This window comes from Brienomyrus brachyistius, chromosome 5 (assembly GCF_023856365.1).
Source record: "Brienomyrus brachyistius isolate T26 chromosome 5, BBRACH_0.4, whole genome shotgun sequence".
In the NCBI taxonomy this organism is placed as follows: Eukaryota; Metazoa; Chordata; class Actinopteri; order Osteoglossiformes; family Mormyridae; genus Brienomyrus; species Brienomyrus brachyistius.
In genome coordinates, this window is record NC_064537.1 from 26,993,276 (window position 1) to 27,016,125 (window position 22,850).

The 22,850-nt window shown below is 45.5% G+C and overlaps 1 protein-coding gene across 2 annotated transcripts in view; it reads right to left on the reverse strand.

The window, feature by feature from the left end:
• Positions 1–437: 437 nt before the first annotated feature.
• The window catches only part of LOC125742399 (protein tweety homolog 3-like), a 53,269-nt gene continuing 30,856 nt past the window's right edge, over positions 438–22,850 (reverse strand). The window contains exons 5-14 of one of the 2 annotated variants that reach the window (XM_049014377.1): positions 21,411–21,506; positions 20,223–20,295; positions 17,742–17,817; positions 13,063–13,118; positions 12,033–12,125; positions 11,316–11,408; positions 9,570–9,706; positions 7,228–7,404; positions 6,513–6,588; positions 438–3,785 (exon numbers count right to left, since the gene is read on the reverse strand). In XM_049014377.1, coding sequence (XP_048870334.1) covers positions 3,714–3,785; positions 6,513–6,588; positions 7,228–7,404; positions 9,570–9,706; positions 11,316–11,408; positions 12,033–12,125; positions 13,063–13,118; positions 17,742–17,817; positions 20,223–20,295; positions 21,411–21,506 — 949 coding nt within the window. In that variant the 3' untranslated portion in view covers positions 438–3,713. The remainder of the gene's footprint in view (positions 3,786–6,512; positions 6,589–7,227; positions 7,405–9,569; positions 9,707–11,315; positions 11,409–12,032; positions 12,126–13,062; positions 13,119–17,741; positions 17,818–20,222; positions 20,296–21,410; positions 21,507–22,850) is intronic. The other variant, XM_049014378.1, reaches the window with a different exon arrangement.

Here is a 22,850-nt window from a genome sequence, read left to right on the forward strand (position 1 = left end):
GCGGCCAGGGTGCTTAGCCAGGGTGGGAAGGTGCTCACCAGCAGCTGTCGATTAAAAACGTTAGCTTACATCTAACTGTGCTTTCGGGGATGGTGGGAGAGAGGACACCAATCATAACTCTCCCCGAAAAATAAAGTTTGAGTATCATGGCTTAAAGAGTTAAACGCGATATAAAAACAGCTTGATGGGCATGCAAGACATTTACATTTATACATTTAAACAGGAGAGCCTCATTGGTGCTACTTTCCAATAAGCCTACCCTTATAAAGCGATTATGAATGGTTTATAAGCAGGATATTAAGTAGGTACTTTGCAAATTATTACTAGAAAATTATAAACAAGTTATTCTTATTAGTTACTTCCATTTATAAGTGGCAGCCTTATTGTAAAGTGGTACATTTTTAGTTCCTTTCTTTTAAGACTAATAAATAGCAGAATCAACATCTAATATGATCATTTAATGTTTCATTGTTTCAATGTCTACAAAACTTATTGTGCATTTCAGACATGCTAATATCACTAAAGCAAACTCAAAATCAAAGGACAATAGATACATTCCATTGTTTGTACTTAAAACATTCACGGGGAGTTGTGCGCAGTAATTGACATGGTTTAACCTGTGTAGTAATAGCGCCATCTGTTGGCCACACACCATCAATAATCGTGGTGTATACAACACACCGTTTAAATGAAGAGCATGTAAAGGAAAATGTAGTGGAAATGTGATTAACAGCAAATATTGAGAATTTTCTGTTAATGTACTTTAATAGATTTTAAGACATTGAATTCAAGCTCAATGGAATCACAGATTTTACATGTACAATATTTTATAAATTGCTAAAAGAAAGTTATTACTGTAAGATTGTTTATCAAAACAGAGCATTTAAGACCAAAATAGTTGTTCACAGAGAAATAAGTTGATGTACTTTGCAATATTTCTTGAATAAATGAAAACAGTTTTAAAAACAAAGATATGGTTTCAAATATTTGCAAAGGCAATTTTCACAAACCAGTTTTTTCTTCGTGCAAACATTAAGCTAAATATACATAATTCTAGCAATTACTAATTTAAAAACAGTAAGATTGTCTCACAGAGATCTCTCCCACAGAAAATAAGTTTTTTTTTTTTCTTTTTTAAACAGGGCTCAGGTTTCACAGGAGTCATTTGGTTGTTCAGGTTGCCAGTGATATGATGAAGGAAAACAGAACAAAGATACTGAAGGAAACGGTGGTTTGTATGTGCTGTACTTAGTCTGCTTCAAGGTATTTACCTTCGTTATTTGCTTCCTCAGAAGGTTCCAACCCACACATTTTAATAATTGAAATAGCGATAATAATGATCATTAAAAAAATTATAAAATTATATGAATTATTCTGAAACAAACAGGGATGGCAGGATGAAGAAAATGTTTTAAGGTGAATCTAAAAATGTTAAAGTACAAATTACAGAGAATGTTCCTATAAAGCAAAGGTGACGCACCTGAATTACACCCCTGTGTACTTTTATCACCAATTGTCCCCCCCCCCCCGCCCCCCCTGATATGGCTTCTCTCTGTGCAAAGTCATTAGTGGTTTTGGTCATTCATGACACAGCAGATACCAGCTCAAGACTGTGCTGGGGGGAGAGAGAGAGGGTGTTCGGAGGAAAGGAGGCCTTGTGCCTCTTCCACTGGCAAGGGAATGACACCTACCACATCACGCACGGACACGCTGACACTAGCACAAGAACGTCGTTAAGCTGACATCTTCACAGCAGAGTATTTTACAGATTCAAAGGAAAGTCTCTCCGTTTCACAGCGGTTGTCCGCACGACGCTCATTTAGTCCGGATGTGCTGGCTGTCGCTCAGCGAGGATCCTTGTTCGTCACGATAAAACACTTGTGCTTTCCAGTAACAACGAAACATACCTGTGTGTGGCAGAACAGAACAGACTGAAGCCCCCCCCAACCCCCACCAGCAAAGAAAAACATACAAAATACAAGAAAAATCCCGAACTTTTTAGTTTTGTTAGTCACATTATCACCTTAAAAGAGCACCAGAAGTTTGCTTACATAGGAAAAATAATAAAACATCTCTATTTCCAGCCCTGCATTTGAGCAGCCGTTTGCTCACAGATGAAAACAGAGGAGTTCCGAGTCGTCCACCTGCCCGGGTCTCCGTTTTTGGCACTGGTCACCCTGCCACCTTCCGCCCTCCCGCAAAAAGTCCAGCTTGCAACCGGTTCGGCCACCGGCTGCCACAGAACTCATCATCCAGGTCCACATCTGACACGTGCACAAGTGTGTACAGGCCAGGCAATGCTGAACGGTACATCAGTGCCGACAGTGGCATTAAACCGGGATGGAGACTGAAGACAGACGGACACCTTCAGCTGAAGTGAGTGTCCAATGGTCCCTAGTATATTTCTTAAGTTACCCTGCAGACACCAATACAAATTTAAATTGTCTTGCACAGTAATAGTAAAACTATGGTCAGTGTGAATCAAGTGTGTATTAAAATAAATAGAAAATCAGGATAATGAAGTGAAACACCCCACCTTTCAGTGCCAATTGAATACATTTTTTAATGGTCCTCCCATGAAGTTTTTGTACATCGTATATAGATAGATAGATGTAGATCCGTCAAAAATGGAGGGTCGAAACTGGGATCTTCCCGAGCAGAACTAACACCAAGAGAATTCAGTCTCCGTCCAGAACGATATGACTAAGCCTCTCTTAAAAACCACTCTTTTTAAATTATCTGCATAAAGCAAAGATGACCTTTTAAGAATCCTTACTTCAGGCTATAGGTGCCAGTTTAGGCTCTAGAGCGAGACACTGCTCCACTCAGAACAGCGATGAGCGTTCGTACATTAACCGAGGCCACAGCATTCTGGAACGTCTACTTCATGTCCGTGCTCACGGAGGCAACTCCACTCTGTGCTTCTCAGATTCAAAAGATCAATTAGCATCAGCGGCAGAACAATATCTACATATACACGGTTACGGATAGTGCACTTTAAACAGAAAATGGCAACAGAGAAGACAAGCGATACAGTTATATATTTTCAGTCTACACGTAAGATTATAGCAAGCCACTGAGCAAAACTCCCTAATCATACTGCGCCGAGAATAAACAGATGTCGTCAGTAAACTCTTATAGTTTAAGCTGTGAGAAGTTTAAAACATGCCAATAGACCCTTCTGACATTGGTTTATAAACCAGTGATGCTCCAGTGTGAAAAATGCATATGGGCTGAGGACCATGGCTGGCTATCGTTCCCGTCAACTCCAGGCGAGACAGGGCCCACAGCGCACAGCAGACGAGTGGCAGTGTGTGACACACAGGAGGAGGGTGTCAGGGGACTGCCAGGAGGATGTCCCAGCATGTTATGGCTCTCCGCTGGTACAGACTCCATGGCGCCCCCTAGTGGTGCATGTGACCGGATCCTAGAAGTGTTGCCTGAACGAACACACCCACCCCTTGCATCACAAAGGCTTTCAAAACACAGATGGGCTGTGTTCACAAGACACGACAGAGGGGTGCCCTTCCACTCTCAAAAGCCTCGGCTGAAGATCGGCGAAAGTGGTGGCAAAGGGCGGATGTACGGGAAGATGCACATGTCAAGCTTTTGGAACAAGAACAGGAATGAGTCCAGGGGTGGGAGGTGGCGGAAGGCAGGAGGGATTTCGGAAACGGGTCCGGACTTGCTGCTGAGGTGTGAAATAATGGGTTTTATTGTTCTGCTGAACTGTTGGGGTCAGGCCGGTTCGTGGCAAGGTATTTCGCCCTCATGCTTGAGGTATACTGTGGAGGAAGAGAGAGGCGAACACCCACAGGGAGACAGTGAGCTAGAACATTCAACCTTCATCACGTCACCAGGCAGGAGGCTGCATTAGAAATGGTCACTTCAAAAAACCTTTTAATATTCTCTCAGCTAAACCTGTTTGCAATTACAGCTTTCAAAAAACAAGACAATTCAATTACCATTCGATTACCATACTTAAACCCTGCAGGGTTCTGTGAATGGAAATGAAAAAAGTAGTCAACCCATTATCTTGAAGGACTGGAAAATGTTTATGAGTGAGTAAGGACATTAACTTAAGGACATTAACAGTTGTTGTAGAAGCTTAACATGCACACTATACAAATAACAGATGGCAACACAAACAGATAAAAACACTCAGAGTCATTTGGACAGCCTGATGTAAAAACACATGGAGAATTGACCAGAAACCGACTGATTTCAAAGCCCATGGGCCCATTTGGTTTTGCACTTGTCCTCAAGCAAGGTCTCTGGTGAAAGCGATTCCTCCAACAGTGATTTAACAGACCGACGTAACGGCGAGAGAGAACGCGACCGGCCAGAGTAGCTGTGCAGATGAAGCCCCCTTCACTGACACCTCGTGCAAACAGAAGGACAGACAGCTTGCATCCCAATGCCGGAAAAGGGAGGCCGCAAATCGAAACGCGCCACCTACTGGTGTCGCGCTCAATTTTCACGGTCGGCTACACAGCAGCACACAACCATGCAACTGCCAAACCGCTACAGCTAGTCTTACCAAATAAACATTTACTGCGTAGAACATACTCAAGCCAAAGTTACTCTTAGCCCATACTGCTTGAGAGTTACATGTAAAATAATCCTCTGTTTATATAAACTAAGGGATGAGGACATGTACTTTTAAATAGACGTCAGACTGTAAGTGTACATACAAAACGCACGCGCTACAATAGAAAACCAGACATACGCACGTCACAGGTGTAACACAAACTGTCAACAGAATTCAAAGGCATTAATTACCCCTTAAGAGTGTTAAAATAGGATGTATCTTCACTTCTTTCGCAAAACCTGCTTATAGATGCAGTCAAGGGCACCTAAAAGGGGCACAGTCAAGTGCGACATAAAACAAAGTCCTAATATTGCACTACAGAGTATTTTGAAAAGCAAAGTAGCTAATTTGCTTGTACTGATTGAGTTTTTCAACACATAGCAGCTGCAAATACCAGAATACAATTCTGGCCTCACTGAGATAATGATTGACGACGGGGGCTTGGAGAAAGATCACCTACTCCTCATACCCCCTAATGTGAGAGCAACTCTAAGCACCCCGAAAGTAACACCCCTGGGGGGGGAAAAAAAAACAGAAGAAAAGGATGACGCTAGCCAGGAAGAAGATGGACAAGCCGTCCAGAGAAAGATCGTAGCTGATGACCAGGAATTCACTGGGCGGATGAGCGGACAGCTGCAGAGCAGAAACACCCCATAATTGACCACACATTTACTAATATGCTTGACGGGGCCTGTACCCTCCAGCCTTGGATCAGTCACATCCCTGCCAAAGCAGGTCATTCCCTGCCACGCGTCAAATTACACTATGGCTGCTATTGCTTAGAAGGAGAGGGTTGGCTTTCCATATGTGGGACATTCTCACGAACATCTGCCTTCCCTTCTCCTCACGTATCGAGGAGCATTTCAGCTGCACAACACACTCTACTGGAGAAACCTGGCCTGAAAACCCACGGCAAGCTCAGCCCTCAGCCATCAGCTTGGCTTGGGCGGATCCTGAAGAGCCGGATATTTCAGCGGTAGCCCAACTAGCATAACTATTCAGGGGGCAAAAGGCAGGCAATCAATGTAAATAAAGCAGCCTGAATTTGATTTTCACAAAACACGCGTTTATCATATTTTGTACAGCATTTATAAAAATGGATTTTAAAAAGAGCAGAACGCAAGAGGCCAAAAACGAGAGACGCAGTGGGGAGGAGATGAGGGGTGACGGAAGTAAAGTAGAATAGCGGGGGGGGGGGGGGGCTGGATGGGTAGAGGCCTGGGGGACACAAGGGAGGAAGGACAGTTCCAGTTCCTTTTAAGGTATGAGAAGGTGTTACCAAAATGCTCCACTGTCGCTTAGCTTTGAGTGTTGGACTTGTCAAATTCGGTGTCCTGTTATCTATATTATTATGGCTATTTTTCTTATTATATGTTCATTTTTAATATGTCATGTGTAAAGTATCTGATAAAGTCCTCAGGCTTTAAATGCCTGTGATGAGATGTCAGTAACAGGCCTGAAAACCGCAGGTGACCTGCAGACACCAAACAGCTCCCATGTCATATTCTGTCCTAAAAAGCATCATCTGGCCCATCTAACAGAGCTCCCACAAGCTACCTCACTCACCACGCTGCTTTCGTATGGCAGAACTGCACTTCCTTTATGGCAGTGTTTACCAATCCGGCCCGCGGGCACCCACAGACAGTCCACGTTTTTGCTCCTTCCGAGCTCCCAGAGGGGGCAACAATATAGACTGTCAGGCAGGGAGCTCAGGGGGAGCAAAAACATGGACCGGCAGTGGGTCCCAGAGGACCGGATTGGGAAACATTGCTTTAAGGGCTCAGTTTGCTATGGTGTGCATGTACAGAGACCTGTGAGGGGGGTGGGGGGTAACCAGATTATAAAAATGTGTTTTTCTAAATCATGGCTGCCAAAATGACCCTGGGGAGTGTTACTAGAAGTGAACAAAGCTGGGACTTACAGAGGGCGGTGGGGACTCTCTGCCAATCAGAGGGGTGTTCTCACACCGCGGGTTCTGAAAGTTTGCATTCTGGTTCCTGTGTCACAATACAGAAACGAGAGACCATTACAGCGACACCGTGGGGCTCCCGGGGGAGGGAATGCAGAATACTTCCCATTGCGAGACCGACACTGACGTGGGGGTGCTTATCAGGGGCTGTGGAGAAACCTCTGGCCATCACCCAAACCTGGTGCCCCACCCGAGCTGGTACAAGACACACTGTGCCTTGTGGTATACTCTGGGTATCCAGGGTGGGGTTTGGGGGTAGGGGGGCGGCTACCATGTCACACACAACATGTGGTCAGCGTAGGAGGGCACAGGCTGAGACGTTAAGTGACACTAAAGGTGTGAGTCCTGCAAAGAGGGTCATTGTTAACTTTCATGCAGACTCCTCATTTCACCACACTGCTGTTATCAACCTAAAACGCATCAAACAGCATGCAGCAAATGACTCTTTTTTTTTGGATCGGGCACTTTTACAGTGCCATACTGGGGGGTGGGGGAGACTTTCACTGAGGGATTTTAGCTCATCTTTTTTAAGAGCAGAAGAGCGGAGTCGGGGGTGTTCGGTGGAGCACGTCCCGGTGGAGGCGGGCATCCGGTTACTATGGCAACAGGGTGTTACCTTGGAGACGGGCACATTCATGCACAGGGTCTGAGGGCGCGTGCGACTCACATGTACTCTGTGACGGGGGCATTGCTGACGGTGTGCGCGGCCGCAGGGATGCTGGCCTCACTACCGAAACTGCTCCCACAGCTGTACAGACTAGGCATGTGCACGCGGTACAGGCTATCGCGCTGCTGCTGCCGGCTGCCGTGAGCCACGGACTCCTCCTCGCCATCCTCCTCATTCCTTCAGGACCAAGAGAACAGCAGAGTGAGATGCGGCCAGCAGGGGGCGCCGAGTGACAGCCACACGTGGGCCAGGGTCACCCTGCTGGTTCATGGACAATCTGAGTTTTGTTCCATCACCATGAAGGGAGAAAAGGGAGAAGCATGCAGCGTTTAGCTATTAGAGAGCACACAGAGAGAAAGGGGGCCAAGCACAGATCCCCAGGCCAAACATCTCAATAGCCAATCACATTGCTTCACTGCTTTCAGTCCAATTTAATATTGGATAGACAACCAAAGAAAATGAGCAAAAGTATAAGACTTGCTGCATAAGAACAGATTCTCTTGCTGTTTTTAAAGGGGTGGAATGACCAGATATTAACAAAAATAGAAAATGGTAAGACAGAGCGGGAATAGATTTGGAGGCCAGTTGTTACAAGTTGAGTTTGGAGACACCTAGTGGACTCTCTTAGAATTAGTCATCTCATGTCTGCAGACACTGTCTCAATGTCAAAACTTTCTGATTGCATAATGGCCGCCACGAGTAAAATAACCTCATGAGCGGATTCTATGGAAAATTTAACTGAAATACAAACTCACACAACATTAACTTTTTGTTGACCTAACTAACAAAAGATAACTCAACTGTCAGTAACAGATCATTCTTCCCTTGCAGACGTGACCCAGGCATTGCCTACCGATGTTTAATTTAACCTGATTAAAGAAACTGGTTAACATATGGGTTTCGGTAATGAACACAAGGCTCTAATATTGATAAAATCTTCAGTGTTATACAACAATACTACTAAAATTTGCAATCAAGAAATGTAACAAATCTCTCATAGGAGGTACAATGAACCAGCTTACTATGGGTGGTAGATGCATTAAACCTACACTGTTTCTAACCTGCCATGTTCATGCCTATCAAGGACCATATAAGCCTGATTAAGGTAGAGCTGGAATGAAAACATTCTGGAACCAGGAACAGGATGAAGAATCACTGCGTTAAAGGAACATGAGTTTACCACTATGTTCCTATAAATATGGACTAACACTGAATATCAAAAAGCACATTGATCAGGGGAATAAGGTACAAACAGGGACAGGTTTAACAGGTGCCGCCTGCACTTTGATGATTCTTCCGCACAGGTCGTACGACAGGAAGTGCAGGTGGCTCCAGCAGAGTCTTCAGAATCAGTCTTTTTGAATTGACAGGAGAGCATACACAGACTGCTGTGTAAAACTCCGTACGCGCAGCACGCAAGCTACTTAAAGGGCACCATCTGTTTCCATCCTGATCTGACATAATGTGGCTTCTGTCAGTCTGCCTGAGTGCAGCTTTCATTTAGACAAGGGCTGAACTGGACACGTCTGTTACTCACAGACATCTCCGCTGCTGTCGGCCAGCCAGCTGGGCAGCGCGAGCCGAGCGAAGGGCCGGCTTCAGCAGAAGCGCGGAGGAGGAAAATGTGTCGCGCGGCAGAACGACCCAGGAGGGGGCAGTGTCCTCGCTGGTTTGCTCAGAAGAGACGGCGAGTTAAAAGACAGGAAGGACGAGGGACAGGGTTTCCCTTACGGCAGGCTGAGAGCTGCACAGGAAACGCGTGCAGTGCGACGGAACATTCCGACCCATCTCACAATTAATGACTGATCAGGCGGCCAAAGCAGGGTTAAACAAAGGCACAGGCCTTCAGGACAGTTTCAAATCACTGTTACAGGAATCCCTCCACCTTAGAAATGGCACTTTCAAGCGTTTCACAGAATGATTCATTCCGACGTTCCCGGCACTCAAATTTCATGAATCCCGGGGGTTTCAGCAATCTCAATCTGTGAAACCGCTTTCTGCCGACCAAATCTTAAGTCCCGATTGCAAAAAGAGCAGCTGGACATACGCAGTTAAGCAGAAAAGCACCAAAGCATCTCTCCTCTCAGTGTCCATAGCAACAGAGCGGGACATGTCTCGTGATGAGACGCCCCACTCTCTGGATCATGTCCTTTGGTGAACTTGTTTGGAACGGTCCATCCAAATCAGGGAGCGGTCAAAATAAAGGTAGCCAAAACAAACTCTGGACGTAAATGACATTTTGGAGGATGGGGGGTGGGGGTCACACAGAAGCTGAGAGGACGATGAGGATGAAAGATGCAGGGAGACCCACAAAGGACCTGGGGGAGGGGGGGGGTCATTACCTCTTGCTCTGCCAGGTGTGAGGCACGCTGCAGACAATGGAGCTGAACATCAGAGCGGTGACGAAGGAGAAGAGCACTAGATAGATGAGACCTTCCACTCCATCATAGCAAAGGCCAGTGAGGGCCTGCACGTAGTCCTGATGGAGATAAAAAGCAAGTCGCAGATGGTGTTGCTGAATAGAGAGCATATTCCAGCAGGCAGCTCTCCCAGAAACTGTTCAACATCCATCCTCCGTGCACCAAAAAAACGTGCACCATCGATTTCTCTGATCACACTGAACTTACACTGCCATCTTGTGGTAAAAGGGTAGCTACTGCCAACTCCAATAACAGATTATGAGCCAAACACCTATGAGCCAAAGCATTATGAGCCAACGAGAAGTGAATAATCTTAAATGATAAAGATCTGAGTGACTTTCACAAGGGCCAAATCTTTATCAGTGGGTTAGAGCATCTCTGAAACAGCAAGGTTAGTCGGGTGCTCATAGTCAGCCGTGCTGAGGACCTACTGAGGGGGGAGAAACCACAAATCACTGACAGGGCATTGGGCAGCCAAAACGCACTGATGCATGATGGGAGTGAAGGCTACCCGGTCTGGTACACACCACCAGAAGGGCTGCTGTGGCACAAATGGCAGATCATTTTAATGATGGTCATGGCAGTGATGTCTCACAGCACACAGAGCTTTGGAACACCCAAATGTTTTGGCTCATCAGTGGAAAAATATCTTAAAACATTACTTACTGCTTAAAAAATAGTTTGTTACATGCAGTTTAAAAGTTTACATTATTGTGATTTAATTTCCACTCAGCCATTTCAGGACCAATCCCTTTAAAACCAAGGAATTTTAATGGGCAACCCAATAAAAAGAATCTCTCAATCGACTTTCATCAGCATTGAACCAACTAACACAGCAAACACACAAGGAGCTAAGAACAGAGGAACAACTGAGTTGTACAGACGCAGGCGGGCTGAGGTCACTCACTTAGCCTGCGCAGCTTTATACTCACACCCACTGAATAAATACATAGCTGCAAGTGTGTATGATTAACAGGAGCTGTATCTGTGAGGTCTGTATGTGGCCGTAGGCTCAGTGACCTGCCCTGTACACAATTCACACCTGCGTTGTAGGAGGACCACATGCATGGATCATGTGCACTGGAGATCAGCAACAGCTATATGTTGGTGACGTATGCGCAGCCGCGCAGCCACGTGCGTGACGCATCATCACAAAAACTCTGCCCAAGGAAGCACGTGACTCTGCAAGCTGTTAAGGCAACTCAAGTTGTTTTCTTGTTCTCTGCCTTCGCCACCTCCTCTGCCTCCTCCTCATCCTCCTCAGCCAGGCAGTAGGATGAAGCCCCCAACGGGAGAGAAAAACGCCACATTCTGCGATTGCGTCCCACGCGCGGCCGCCAACGCACTGACACATCCTGGGCCCCCCACCTCCCCCGGCCCGCGGGGACCAGCACGCGCGGCATATGGAGACCGACCCGCTCGCTCGCTGTCCGTGGGCAGGACATACTCAGACGACACCCACCTGCAAGTGAAACGTTAAAACACAGAACACACCCCCACGCAGGCTCACCGGCAGCAGGCCTCAGACAGTGGGAGGGATCAGCCTCCACAAAATGGCAGCAACTTTAAACAATAACCCCTAAGTGTGTGCTAATCCAAAGCACCCACAGCACTGCCTTGTGGGGGGCCGTACGAAATGGGAAGAAGGGAGCCCCCCACCCCCCTCACCATGTGCAGACTGCGGCAGTCCACCAGGGCCGTCAGTTGGTGCAGACTGATTTCCGTGGTGTTTAACACCCCCTGGATCTTCTCCAGGCTCTCCTGTTCAATCAAAAAAGGGAAAAAGGCTAAATTCTAAAGCATGCTCTTGTAAGGGGAGGGGGGCAGTGCTCATTCAAGCAGTGCAACAAGAGCCTCTGCACATTATTTACTACTTTAAAGAGGGAATCATTAATAACCTGAATGATTATAATGTATGCAATGTGATTTCCCAGTGGCGGGTTTAATATGATTTGAGCTGAGTATAGAGAACAAGCAGGAAAGGACTTAATAGCATCAAACTGCAGAATAATAGGGGCTCTAAATCCAGGAAAAAACTGGGATCCACACTTTGGTTAAGTGGCCATGCTGGGGGAGGAGGTCTGGGGGGGACGCTGCTAGAGAATCTCATTTTGGACCAGCACACTGTTGACATGAAGAGGCAGAAAGGAACGGCGGAGGAGTTCGATTTCTGCCGCTTCCCGCCACTGTTGCCGTCCAAATAGGCCCATTACTGTGAATAGAGTGGAGTGGGTACTGTCTCTATGTGCTGATCGAAAAGGAGGATGGAGTGACCTGTGTATCGTTGGGGAGGGTCTGAGAACACTACTCAATGAGAGCAGCTTCTGTTTTCAAACTACACACTACAGACAGAGAAAACAGACAGACAGACAGACGCACTGGCACCTTGGTCTGTGGGTAGTCCTTGACGGCAGTGTGTAGCAGCTCGGCGACGTCGTCCTGCATCTCCACCAACGCTCGGTGTCCTCCTGACAGCCTCTGTGGCACAGCAGCGACACACTGGTCAGACTGGCAGCCCCACTTGCAAACTCACATCCAGAAGAAGCTCAGGACGACGATAATCAACATCACTTACTGGGGCGAGGTGGGAGTGGGAACCAGAACAATGCAAATAGGGTGGGTTACCTGCCCAACATGCCCAATGACCCCGCAAGTGTTAGTGAGGGCGCTGGCCGTATCAGCTTATTCTTTATTCTTTCACTGAACCCAGGGCTTTTCCTCTCAGGAAAGCAGAGTCTCATTAAATGGGCCTTTGGAGATGGGGGGGGGGGGGGGGGTTGTATTATTCAACGAGCAGGTATAAACTGCAAGCAAATTGGCCAGCTTCAGCTCACGCAGCTGTCGGACGTGCTTAAACACGACGACGGGGACCAACGGCGAATTAAAGGCCGGGAGTGGCTCTCGGACTGTAAGGCGTTTAAGACGCATTAACATTTCAAGAAACAATTTCACGTTTCATAAAGGCGGGAGCACGGTAAGCACCTTAACAGGAGCCCTGGCTTTCGAAAGCTAAAAGTCTGCAGGACATACGGCCCCAGTGACGACGCTGAAGCAAAATGCGAGGATCTCTCCCCCTCCCGTACAGCGACCCTCAAGTCATTTATTCCTGGGCTCCCATTACACAAATACGTCTGTCATAAATGGTTTTTATCCGAAGACCTTAATAAAGGAGATCCACGGGTTGTACTGTTACCCCAGTAAGCCTTGAGTGCTGGGTCAGCCTGCTCCAATCATTACCCTCGGTGTTGTGAGGCTGGGAAACAAAAGGGGTGCTATAGGGACCAACCTCATTCATCACCCAATCGACCACAAAAGGCACAAATTACCTTAACAGGTGAAGTCACTGGTACCCGTGTAATCTAATAAACACGGTTTGTCTTTAGACCTACAAGGCAAAGCGGAGTCACACACATACCGGCTGAAAGGGGTTCACCTGTCCCGCCGTGCATTTCAGGTAGTACTGAAGGATGTCTGTGGACAGAGAGAACAGACAAATACACTGTGGGAAGCCTAACCACAAACACTAAACACCGCAGAGAGGAGCACATTTGCTGCTTTTTAACCCTGATTTATCCACTTTCATGTTGCTCAGGGACAGATGGTCGGCTTATGTGCCAATTTGGGCTTCGCATAGCAGGTAAGGTTTTGGAAAATGAAAAACAAAACAAAAGAAAAGAACAAATAAACAAATAAAAAACATACATGCGTTACTTTGGATCGGTCAGCTTAAAAAGCAATGTGCCAGCAAGACTCACTTCCCCTGTTTTGAAGGGTGTGTTACCCCTCCCCCGGCCATGCTGCTGACAGCAGATGGTCTAAAGCTGCCCCCTGACCTTCCGGATACCCTTCATAACTGATTAACCCCCCCGTCCTTCAAAATGCGACTGACACCATAGCGGCTGTATGCAATACTGCCTGCGATGGCAGCCGAGGCTGCTGCGGAACACAGTCTCTGAGCAAACGCACGCACACCCACACAGGTTTGTAATTATATCTTTGTGGGGACTCTCCATTCATTTCTATGGGGAAAACTCTAATCACAACATGATCACCTTAACCCCTACCTGGCCCTGACCTCAACCATGAGTAACTACACAAAATACCAGACAGGCATTTTTCGTTTTTTGATTCGCATTTATAGATTTTTCTAAAACTGAGTTTCCCCTTGTGGGGACCTGAAAAAATGTTCCCAAAATGTCGAAAGTCACAGGTTTTTAATCACATTGTGGGGAAATCTAGTGCCCATATTGTAATAACCACAAACATACATGCTACAGTGAACTCACTCTCCCTCTCACTCACCATCTCTCTCACAATCAGCTAGCAAACAGCGCACTGGGGACAAACGCAGTGTACCGCACAATTCAGCTAATTAATAAGAGCAACAGCAACACTACAACCTGAGCTGCCTTTCATAAGAGCACGAGGCTCTGATGTGCACAAACTGAGTGGCCCCACTTGTACGATTCCACCAGTGTTGTTGCCAAGACCTGCAACTATTAAACATTTAAGTTATTTACTTAATTCAAAAGCATGGTTGCCAAACCAGCTTCTCAAGAGTTTTTTCTCCTGGTGAAATACCATGATCTGTCACTATGATTGACTGACAATGAGGAACTAAGTCAGATTCTATGCATGCATCCCTGTCCTCTCCGCGTGCATAATACACGATGTTTTTACTTTACACCAGGAAATAAACCCTAACTTAGCACCTAGTAGCTCCGGATAAAACTCTGATCAATGGGCAGTAAATGCAGGGCTTATCTGAGCTGGTCCAATCAGAGACGTACAAAGATAAAGTCTAACTATGACCGTAAAACACCAAGCCCTGAGACCTGGAAGCTGACCACCATAAGTAACAAGCAGGTCGCTTATTCTGATTTACTGGGACTGTCTCATGGCGTCAATGTGAAGGTCAAAGATTAAATTAAATATAATTGCAGCCAATTTTTAAAGGCTATGGGACTAGTTCTGGCAGGCAGAGCAGCTCACTGCAAGCTGGCAAACTGACAACATGTTGTATGGGCCTCATTTACACTTTAATTAGAAGTTTAAGTATTGGTGCATAATAACCTTAAAAATCTGATTGAGTTTAAGGACTGAAATAATAAAATCTGGAATGCTGAATTATTGGCCATTCACACAAGTACAGGTAGACTGGAATGCTTTTTCACATATTTTAAATATATGTACAGTGCTGGTCTGGAGGATGCCAAGCTTGGTTACGGCAGCCTCTCACGTGAGAGCACCTAAAACACAACAAGGCTAGTAGGCTGCTCATGGTCAGCCGTGCTGAGGACCTACTCTGAAGGGGGAGAAACCTTGCTATATAATCGACGTTATCTGCTTCACATCGCAGTGGTTGTGGTGTTCAGCTCATCTGTGCATATACCGTTAAGAGTGAAGCCTAACCCACAATGTCACCCATCATGTCCCCATTGAAGGAGCCTTCACCAAAGCAAACTCAAGTGGAAGGTCGGTCTAAAGCCTGATCTCTGCAAAGCCCTGCCATATCCAACTCCTCCACCACACCAGGAGCCGGCAACGAAGAGGGAGATGTACGAGGTAGTCTGACAACAATCTGCTCTGCTACGAGAGTGTTTTCAGAGAGGATTAAATGTAAGATTTTTTTTCTGCTCCTACCTCAATACCACCGTTAAAATTAACTTTAAAATCCATCCATCGATCCATCCATCTTCCAAACCGCTTATCCTACTGGGTCGCGGGGGGTCCGGAGCCTATCCCGGAAGCAATGGCACGAGGCAGGGAACAACCCAGAATGGGGGGTCAGCCCATCGCAGGGCACACTCACACACCATTCACTCTTCACATGCATTCCTACGGGCAATTTAGCAACTCCAATTAGCCTCAGCATGTTTTTGGACTGTGGGGGGAATCCGGAGTACCCGGAGGAAACCCCACGACGACATGGGGAGAACATGCAAACTCCACACACATGTGACCCAGGCGGAGACTCGAACCTGGGTCCCAGAGGTGTGAGGCAACAGTACTAACCACTGCACCACCATGCCACCCCCTAAATGTAAAATAAACATAAAAATATGTCAAAACCAACAAGTCTGTTTTTTCCCCCTTTGTCAACCACTAAGAATTAAATGAGACATATGCATCAATAAGTTTCAAATAACACTATCTGCATTTGGTGTAGTAGCCTGCTCAAACAATGTGGCTAAAGTACAATGGTCATGTTGCTCAAACAAAAACCACACTACTAGGTAACAGGAAGGAATCCACAGCCACAATCTGATTTACACAAGTCTGCTTCTCCTTGTTAAAAAGTACACATAAGTCTCCAGTACAAAAACTGAAAGGTAGTAATTAACCAAACTTCAGAAAGAATACAAGTCTGAAGACATGTAGTCTTTAAAAATGTACTGTTTTCAGACTAGCCTTACACAAATTGCACTCCATATGGAAGGAAGAAGAAAGCAAAACTGCAAAGTACAGTATCTTCAGTTCCACACAGCCCACATGACAGCTCGGACACACATGCGTTGCCGAACATCTAGCCATCACTATTGCTGATGGTCTGCCACGCTACAAGCATTTTCATGATTTCGCAGGCTACACTTATCTCTGATGGAAAATTGGATTGTTTCTTACTTCCCGCTCCCTATTTGATCCGGGATTTTTTGCCGGTATTGGCCTGATATGTCTGTAATTAAATGTGCCCAGCTACCTGCTCACATTTGTCAACATCCTTCTAAAAGTACCCATGTTTGTTTATGGAATTACACTTAAGAGGCAACACTGATTACACTAACAAACAAGCACTAACTAATCACACTGTGTATGATACTGACATTTAAATAACAGATTTGATTATACACTTGATCATGCTGGCCCTCCCTGTGAAATACAAAGCTCTACAAACATGGACAAATATAGTCTGGGAACTTAACGTATCATGGTCTGATGATGGATACGAGCCAAATGACGCCTGCTATGTGGATTTGGCTTTCAAAGACTGAGGGGAAAGTCCTGAATGACCGGTTTACAGTAACGCTGTCATCCTTTAGTGCGTCTAACAGTCAGGCCAAGACATTAAGGTTTGTGACATGAGGGGGAAGGTGCCTCAACTCAGATGGCTGCATAAAAATTACACAGGGAAAGCTACAGTAACCTCACCATCACGCACACGTGTGTCATCGCTACCACTCTGGCCCCTGGGCACCGCCTCCTACCATTCTCCAGCTCAGAACCGACGCAGATTGTCCAATTACACCGGGAAGAAGGCAGCGCATCCCAGCATCACATAACAAAAGGACGACGTTTCTCTTACTTGTGTTATTCGGCATAGATCCATCATTTTGAGGGGATTCAGTATTATGTAGTTGTTACTCTTTGCTATACAATACAGCAGTATAAACAGCCAGGGGGACCTTGGGGGAGAGTTGGGCTGAATCTGAGGGCCAAAAAAAATATGGAACAAAATTGGACTGGCCTGGGTTGGGGGCTCAGGATGATAAGCTTATCGTGGGTGCAGCTGCAAACATCAGCTTTGAAATCGACCTTTAAAGTGTGAGTGTAGGCTGTGTGCATAGCAAGGGCAGCTATCGCACCACACGCAGGTAACAGGAGCTCTCATCCTATCCAAGTTAGACATTAAAAAAAAAAAACCAAACAATCAAGGTTCAGAAGACTTAAATTCCTGTTTCCCCAGGCTCACGTTACACAAAGGTAAAGAATCTTTTATGGTATGATGCCAATTGGGGGGGGGGGGGGGGGGGGGGGGGCTTGCGGTGCTGAAGGTTCTACAAATAATTTCAATTCCTTTTTATCAGAAGATGACAACTTTGTTCGTATAATCAGAGAACATTCTGGAAAAACACAACCCTTCATTAATGAATCGCTGGACATTAAGAAACCAAAACAGTAGGACCTGAATACAGTGGATCCCACAGTCACGGCTGCTCTCAGACAGTAAATAGTGCTAACGTTCATATTTTGGGCAATACGAATGGCAATGCATTAACTGAAAAGGCAACTTAACACAGATACAGACAGTTAGCATTAAAGCATTAAAAATGTATTAATCTCCACTCATTAATAAGGGATACATCAGACAATTACCTTTATTGATGACGTAATGCTGTTCAGCCACCTGGACGACATAAGCATCGGGCTCGACGCAGAAATCACTGGCAGTCTAGCGGACCCAAAAACAGGACATCACAGTGTTTAAAGGCTAAACATTTCCATGTACAAGTGGTTAAAGAAAACACCCCCACCGCAATCTGGCTAACAAAATAAAAATTTGATCAACCATCTGCTAGAAAATTAATAAATAAACCAACATACTGAGCGCTTAAGCTCATACTGTTTTAAGGCTGAGAGAGAGGTCAAGCAAAGGGCACTCATTCGTATCCCAAATGCAGAAACCGAATAATGACTTTAGCGTGTGTACGCAGAAAATTGAATTTTATTCCCTAAATATTTTATGCATTTGAGCCCCAGAGATTGGATGTGTACCAACGCTCGTCAGGAGAGTGAGTATGGTGTGGTCTGTATGCAGGCTGGGTTCCAGTGTGAAAGCAGGACATTATCTAGTATATGTGTGTGTGTGTGCGTGTGTGTGTGTGTGTGTGTGTGTGTGTGTGGCCCCCGTCCTTGGCCGCACTTCCAAACTCTACAGGACAAAGCCAGACCTAATTAATTCCAGTCCTGGACTTGTTTTGCACTTGAGGCCCCTACTGGCTCCATCACACCAGCCCAGTACCCAAAGCCCATCGATGCTGTGCTCGCCTTCCCCATCCCAGTCACTACCAGCTCTGAACCTCTATCAGCTTCACTACAGCACTTGGCCTGCTATTGGAAAAATGATTACATCCAGCACAGGAATGAATAAAATTACGTCCCTTTCCAGGGTTTTGGCAAAGTGCAGCTAACTTGTTTGTTCCTTCAAAAAAAGAAAAAAGAAAAAAAGAAAAAAAAAACAGAAAATTGATGCAAGTCCTTACAGTCGACAGCAGAACACAGGCAACTGCGGAGCTGTGGACAGGAGAAGTAACAGAGCGAGAGAGAGAGAGAGAGAGAGAGAGAGAGAGAGAGAGAGAGAGAGAGAGAGGCTCACAAAGAACTGAGTGAGGGAGTCAAAGCAGGCGGGAGGAGATGAAAACCGAAATGTCCACTCAGAGCAGCCTGACCTTTCAAAGTTTGCTACAAAATCTTGCCTAACAGGCTTAATCAACTCAGAGTTTTTTTTTTTTTTTTTACGTTTTAAAGCAGAGTAGCAGTTGTATAAACAAATGCTATTTGGAATAAATCACTGTATTAATTCTGGCCTCTTCAGTAAGAGTGTGAATTAGAAATTGCTGCTTTAACACAGCGCGCAACCTCTACCTTACCGTCCAGTTACAGCACAGGCACACAAAACCTGCAGCCACAGTGGAAATCAAGTTTGGGGTTTTTCATTATTAGCTTCACCTACGTATAAACTCAACACACTCATCTCTCATCTCAAGGCAGTGCCACCATCACCCACATCCTGAGCAATAAAACATTAGCCATATTTTCAAGCACCATTCATATAACTGTTCTTTCTATTGCAGAAGTTAACGATTGGAAGATTTCCTCAAAATTAACACATGCAGGTTAAGAGGCTTGTGATTAAAAACAGATTATTATAGTGCCAGACTGTCAAACTGACTGTTTATGTAATAATTACGGGGCAATAAAGGAATCCGACAAGCTTGCGTACGTACGTTTAACGGATAATTACCCTGCTGCTCATCAATGCAGGACAAAAGGCCAGCTGAGCATATAAGAACAAGGGAAGATTAGCAAATACCAATAGGTTTCGCCACAACAGGCAGTGCTGTTAGTTATGGATAATCAAAACATTCTTGGCATTTATTACACATTTATTACATACTATATTGGGGCAGTGGTGACATAACGTTTAGGGAAGTATGCTTGTGATTGGAAGGTTGCTGGTTTGAATCCCGGTCCAGCAAGGTACCACTGAGACACCCTGAGCAAGACGCCGCCCCAACGCACTGCTCCCCAGGCACTGTATTAGCTGTCCACTGGTGTGTCATAAGGTCACATATGGGTTAAATGCAGTGAACGCATTTCATTGTAGCGCAATGTGCGCAGTGCTGTGTCAACTATGACAATTAATCACTTTCACTATTCACTGTTATATAAAGGATCAATATTGAGATTCCATTACTACTGACACTAATATGCGGATGTGATTTTTCCAGCTTGGCAAGTCATAGCACTACGGCGAGGCTGCTACAGAGATACTGCCGCGTAAGGTGAAGTTCATGTCTTTCTCCCTCTGCGCTTTGAGTAGAGTATCTAGAGCAGATAACAAGGAAGAAGAGATACAGACAGAGTGCCAAGCTAATTTAACATGCGGCATGGCTCTCTGAAAATTCTTCAGAGGAAAAGTTTAACTTACTTGCAGAATATATATACAGTATACACACACATACATACATGCATACACACACACACACACTCACACTCATATGTATATAGTCGACAAAACAAAACCACAGATTACATGTATGGTGTAGTGTGTATTGCTGCCATGGAGATGCTCACCGTGGCAACTGCCAGCTCCAGGCCGAGGGATCCCCAGCTGATAATCAGTGTCAACATACCCAAGAAGCAGACACTGTGGAGAGAGAGGCGGTGGGGGGGGGACAAGCCGTTAGCGGGCGGCCCACAGCAGCGGCGCTCCTTTCAGCACAACGAGAACTAAAAAAAACAATCCTTACTTAAAACCCAGCCTAATGGACTCATTCCTGCCATTTACTGCAATTCACTGGAGTTCTTGGGGTGGCCAAAGGCATCAAATAACACAAAAACCTATATTCTCTCCATGATGTATTTGCCACAACCAAATGTTAAGAAACTGGCTCTAAAAAAAAACAAGCAAAATAACCAGCATGAATGGAGTGAAGAGATATATAGTTGCGTATGGATTTTGAAACTAGGACACAGACCGACTCGGAAAATGCTAATTCCAAAGCTAGGCTACATGGAGGTGATTGATGCCAAGAGCGAGCATTTAAACAGCCAAAGGCAATGCCAGCCATGGCGGACTAGAGCAGCTGCGCGATGACAGGTCATTACCATAGTGCTCACTGCAGGACTTCCACTGCTAGTGAAGGACTCTGGATAGGGCAGAGAAAGCCCCTCCAGAAGAATCCAGCAGCTGGGAGTGTTACAGGAACATAATGGGTCGTGTACAGCTGCCCCGACTCTGAAATCCAGCTTATAATCAGTGAAATTTTCTGGGCCTGATGGTCTAACAAACAGCTCAAAGCAGTAAATGGCCAAAACAGGAACCAAGGAAATAGTGAGTTTGAACCTCCCTTAACATTTGCAGAACCCTCCTCGAAATTCATTTCCAGGTCAGGGCCTGGACTCAAGGTACCCTGACCCCAGAGACCTTTGGTATGTCGTTTATACAGTGGGGACTTAAAAAGATGAGAAGCAATTAGTGTGGATACACAAAGCTAGACGGCTGGGATTAAGAGAGGGTGTAAACCGCAGGAATCAGCCGCCAGCTGCATTTGGAGGGCAATGGGACAGGCCTGACATTTCTCTCCTCTCACCAAACGTGTTCGGTTAACGCCCACACGCCGTGCACCAAATGTGCTGCCAACGTGAGTCACAAAAACACCCAGCCGAGCCTTGTACTCACTCCCATGGCAGCGGTTTGACGGGGACGGCTCGTGCTCTCCTGAAGCGAGCGAGCGTCTCAGGTTCCCTTTCTCGACTCACCCGATGAGCGTGCCCTTGGAGTTGCGGATGAGGCCAAACAGCACCAGCAGACAGATCAGGACGTCAAACAGCAGCAAACCTAAGTAACCCAGCCACCTGACAGAAAATGAGACCAAGCCATTACCTCACATTGACGACAGATAATTTTTGCAGATAATTATGCTCAACACACATGAATCATGAGTCATGAATCAACTTTCTTCACAGATAAAGGAGGAAGCTTAATGTAGTCATCTCACAGTGACAAAGTTAGCTGCAAAAGGTTAGACAGATCTGAGAACTGTACTTTCACAAGAATTTTCAATAAGAATAGGAAAAATATAGGACACAGTGTGGATATGTGGTCAAATCCACATAACTAAGGTATAAAACGGATGGATGACTGTACTGAATGGATGCAATAACAAAGAACCTGCACAGGAGTTCAGCATTTAGTAATGTGCAAAAATTCCATACAGTTTGAAGTGCTTGATGTTTAAGGAAGCGACAATAATCCACAAATCATATCAATACAGCTTTATAATAGTGTATTTTGGTGAGGCATGTATAGATCTTGAAAATTCAGAATTATGATAAACATCCATCCATTTTCCATAAGTGATTGTCTTATTTAAGGCCATGGGGGTCCGGAGCCAATACTGGAGGCTAGGGGTGCAATGCAGGAAAAACCCAGGGTAACTCCAATAAACCTCAGTATATTTTTGGACTACGGAGGAAACCCCACGACGACACAAGGAGAACATGCAAACTCCACAGACACGGAGCCAGGGAGGAGGAGACGCAAACCCTGGTGCCAGAGGTGTGAGGCCACAGTGTTCAGCACTGCTGCCCCACGCCACCCGCTAAATGGTGAACATTTTATAGAAGAAAATATATAAAATGTAACAGTCAGTGAAAGGTTTACGAGGTGTACAGATTCAAAGTGTTTCTTTGAACATAAAGGGTTTCCAAAAATGCTACGGATTACATAATCATTAAAATATTCATATCTCCATGACCCTTTAGAAATATGCTCATATTTATATAGAAAAGTACAAAATGGCACTTCAAAAAAAATGCAAACAACTGGAAATGTAGATGACGTACTAAAACCTACATAAATGGGGATGGAGTCTCGCTTAAATGGGACGAGATCAAAGGCACTATCTGCTTTTGAAAAAGAAAACACAGAATACCTGTAACTAATGCTGCATTCCATTTACCTCGGAGGTCGGAAGGCAGAGTTAGAAATGACGTCACACCCAAGTTAACAAGTCGGAAAGCCATTTAACAATACCAGGGACCTGGTTCAAAAAACGGGATTTCTTGTTTAGCTGGACAACTTGTTGGATTTAAGGTATCCCAGTATAAATGGCCTTTCTTCCTTCACTTGCATTTAGCCCAGACTCTTAAATCCGACAAGTTATCCAGCTAAGGAGAACATCCTGCTTTCTGGAACCG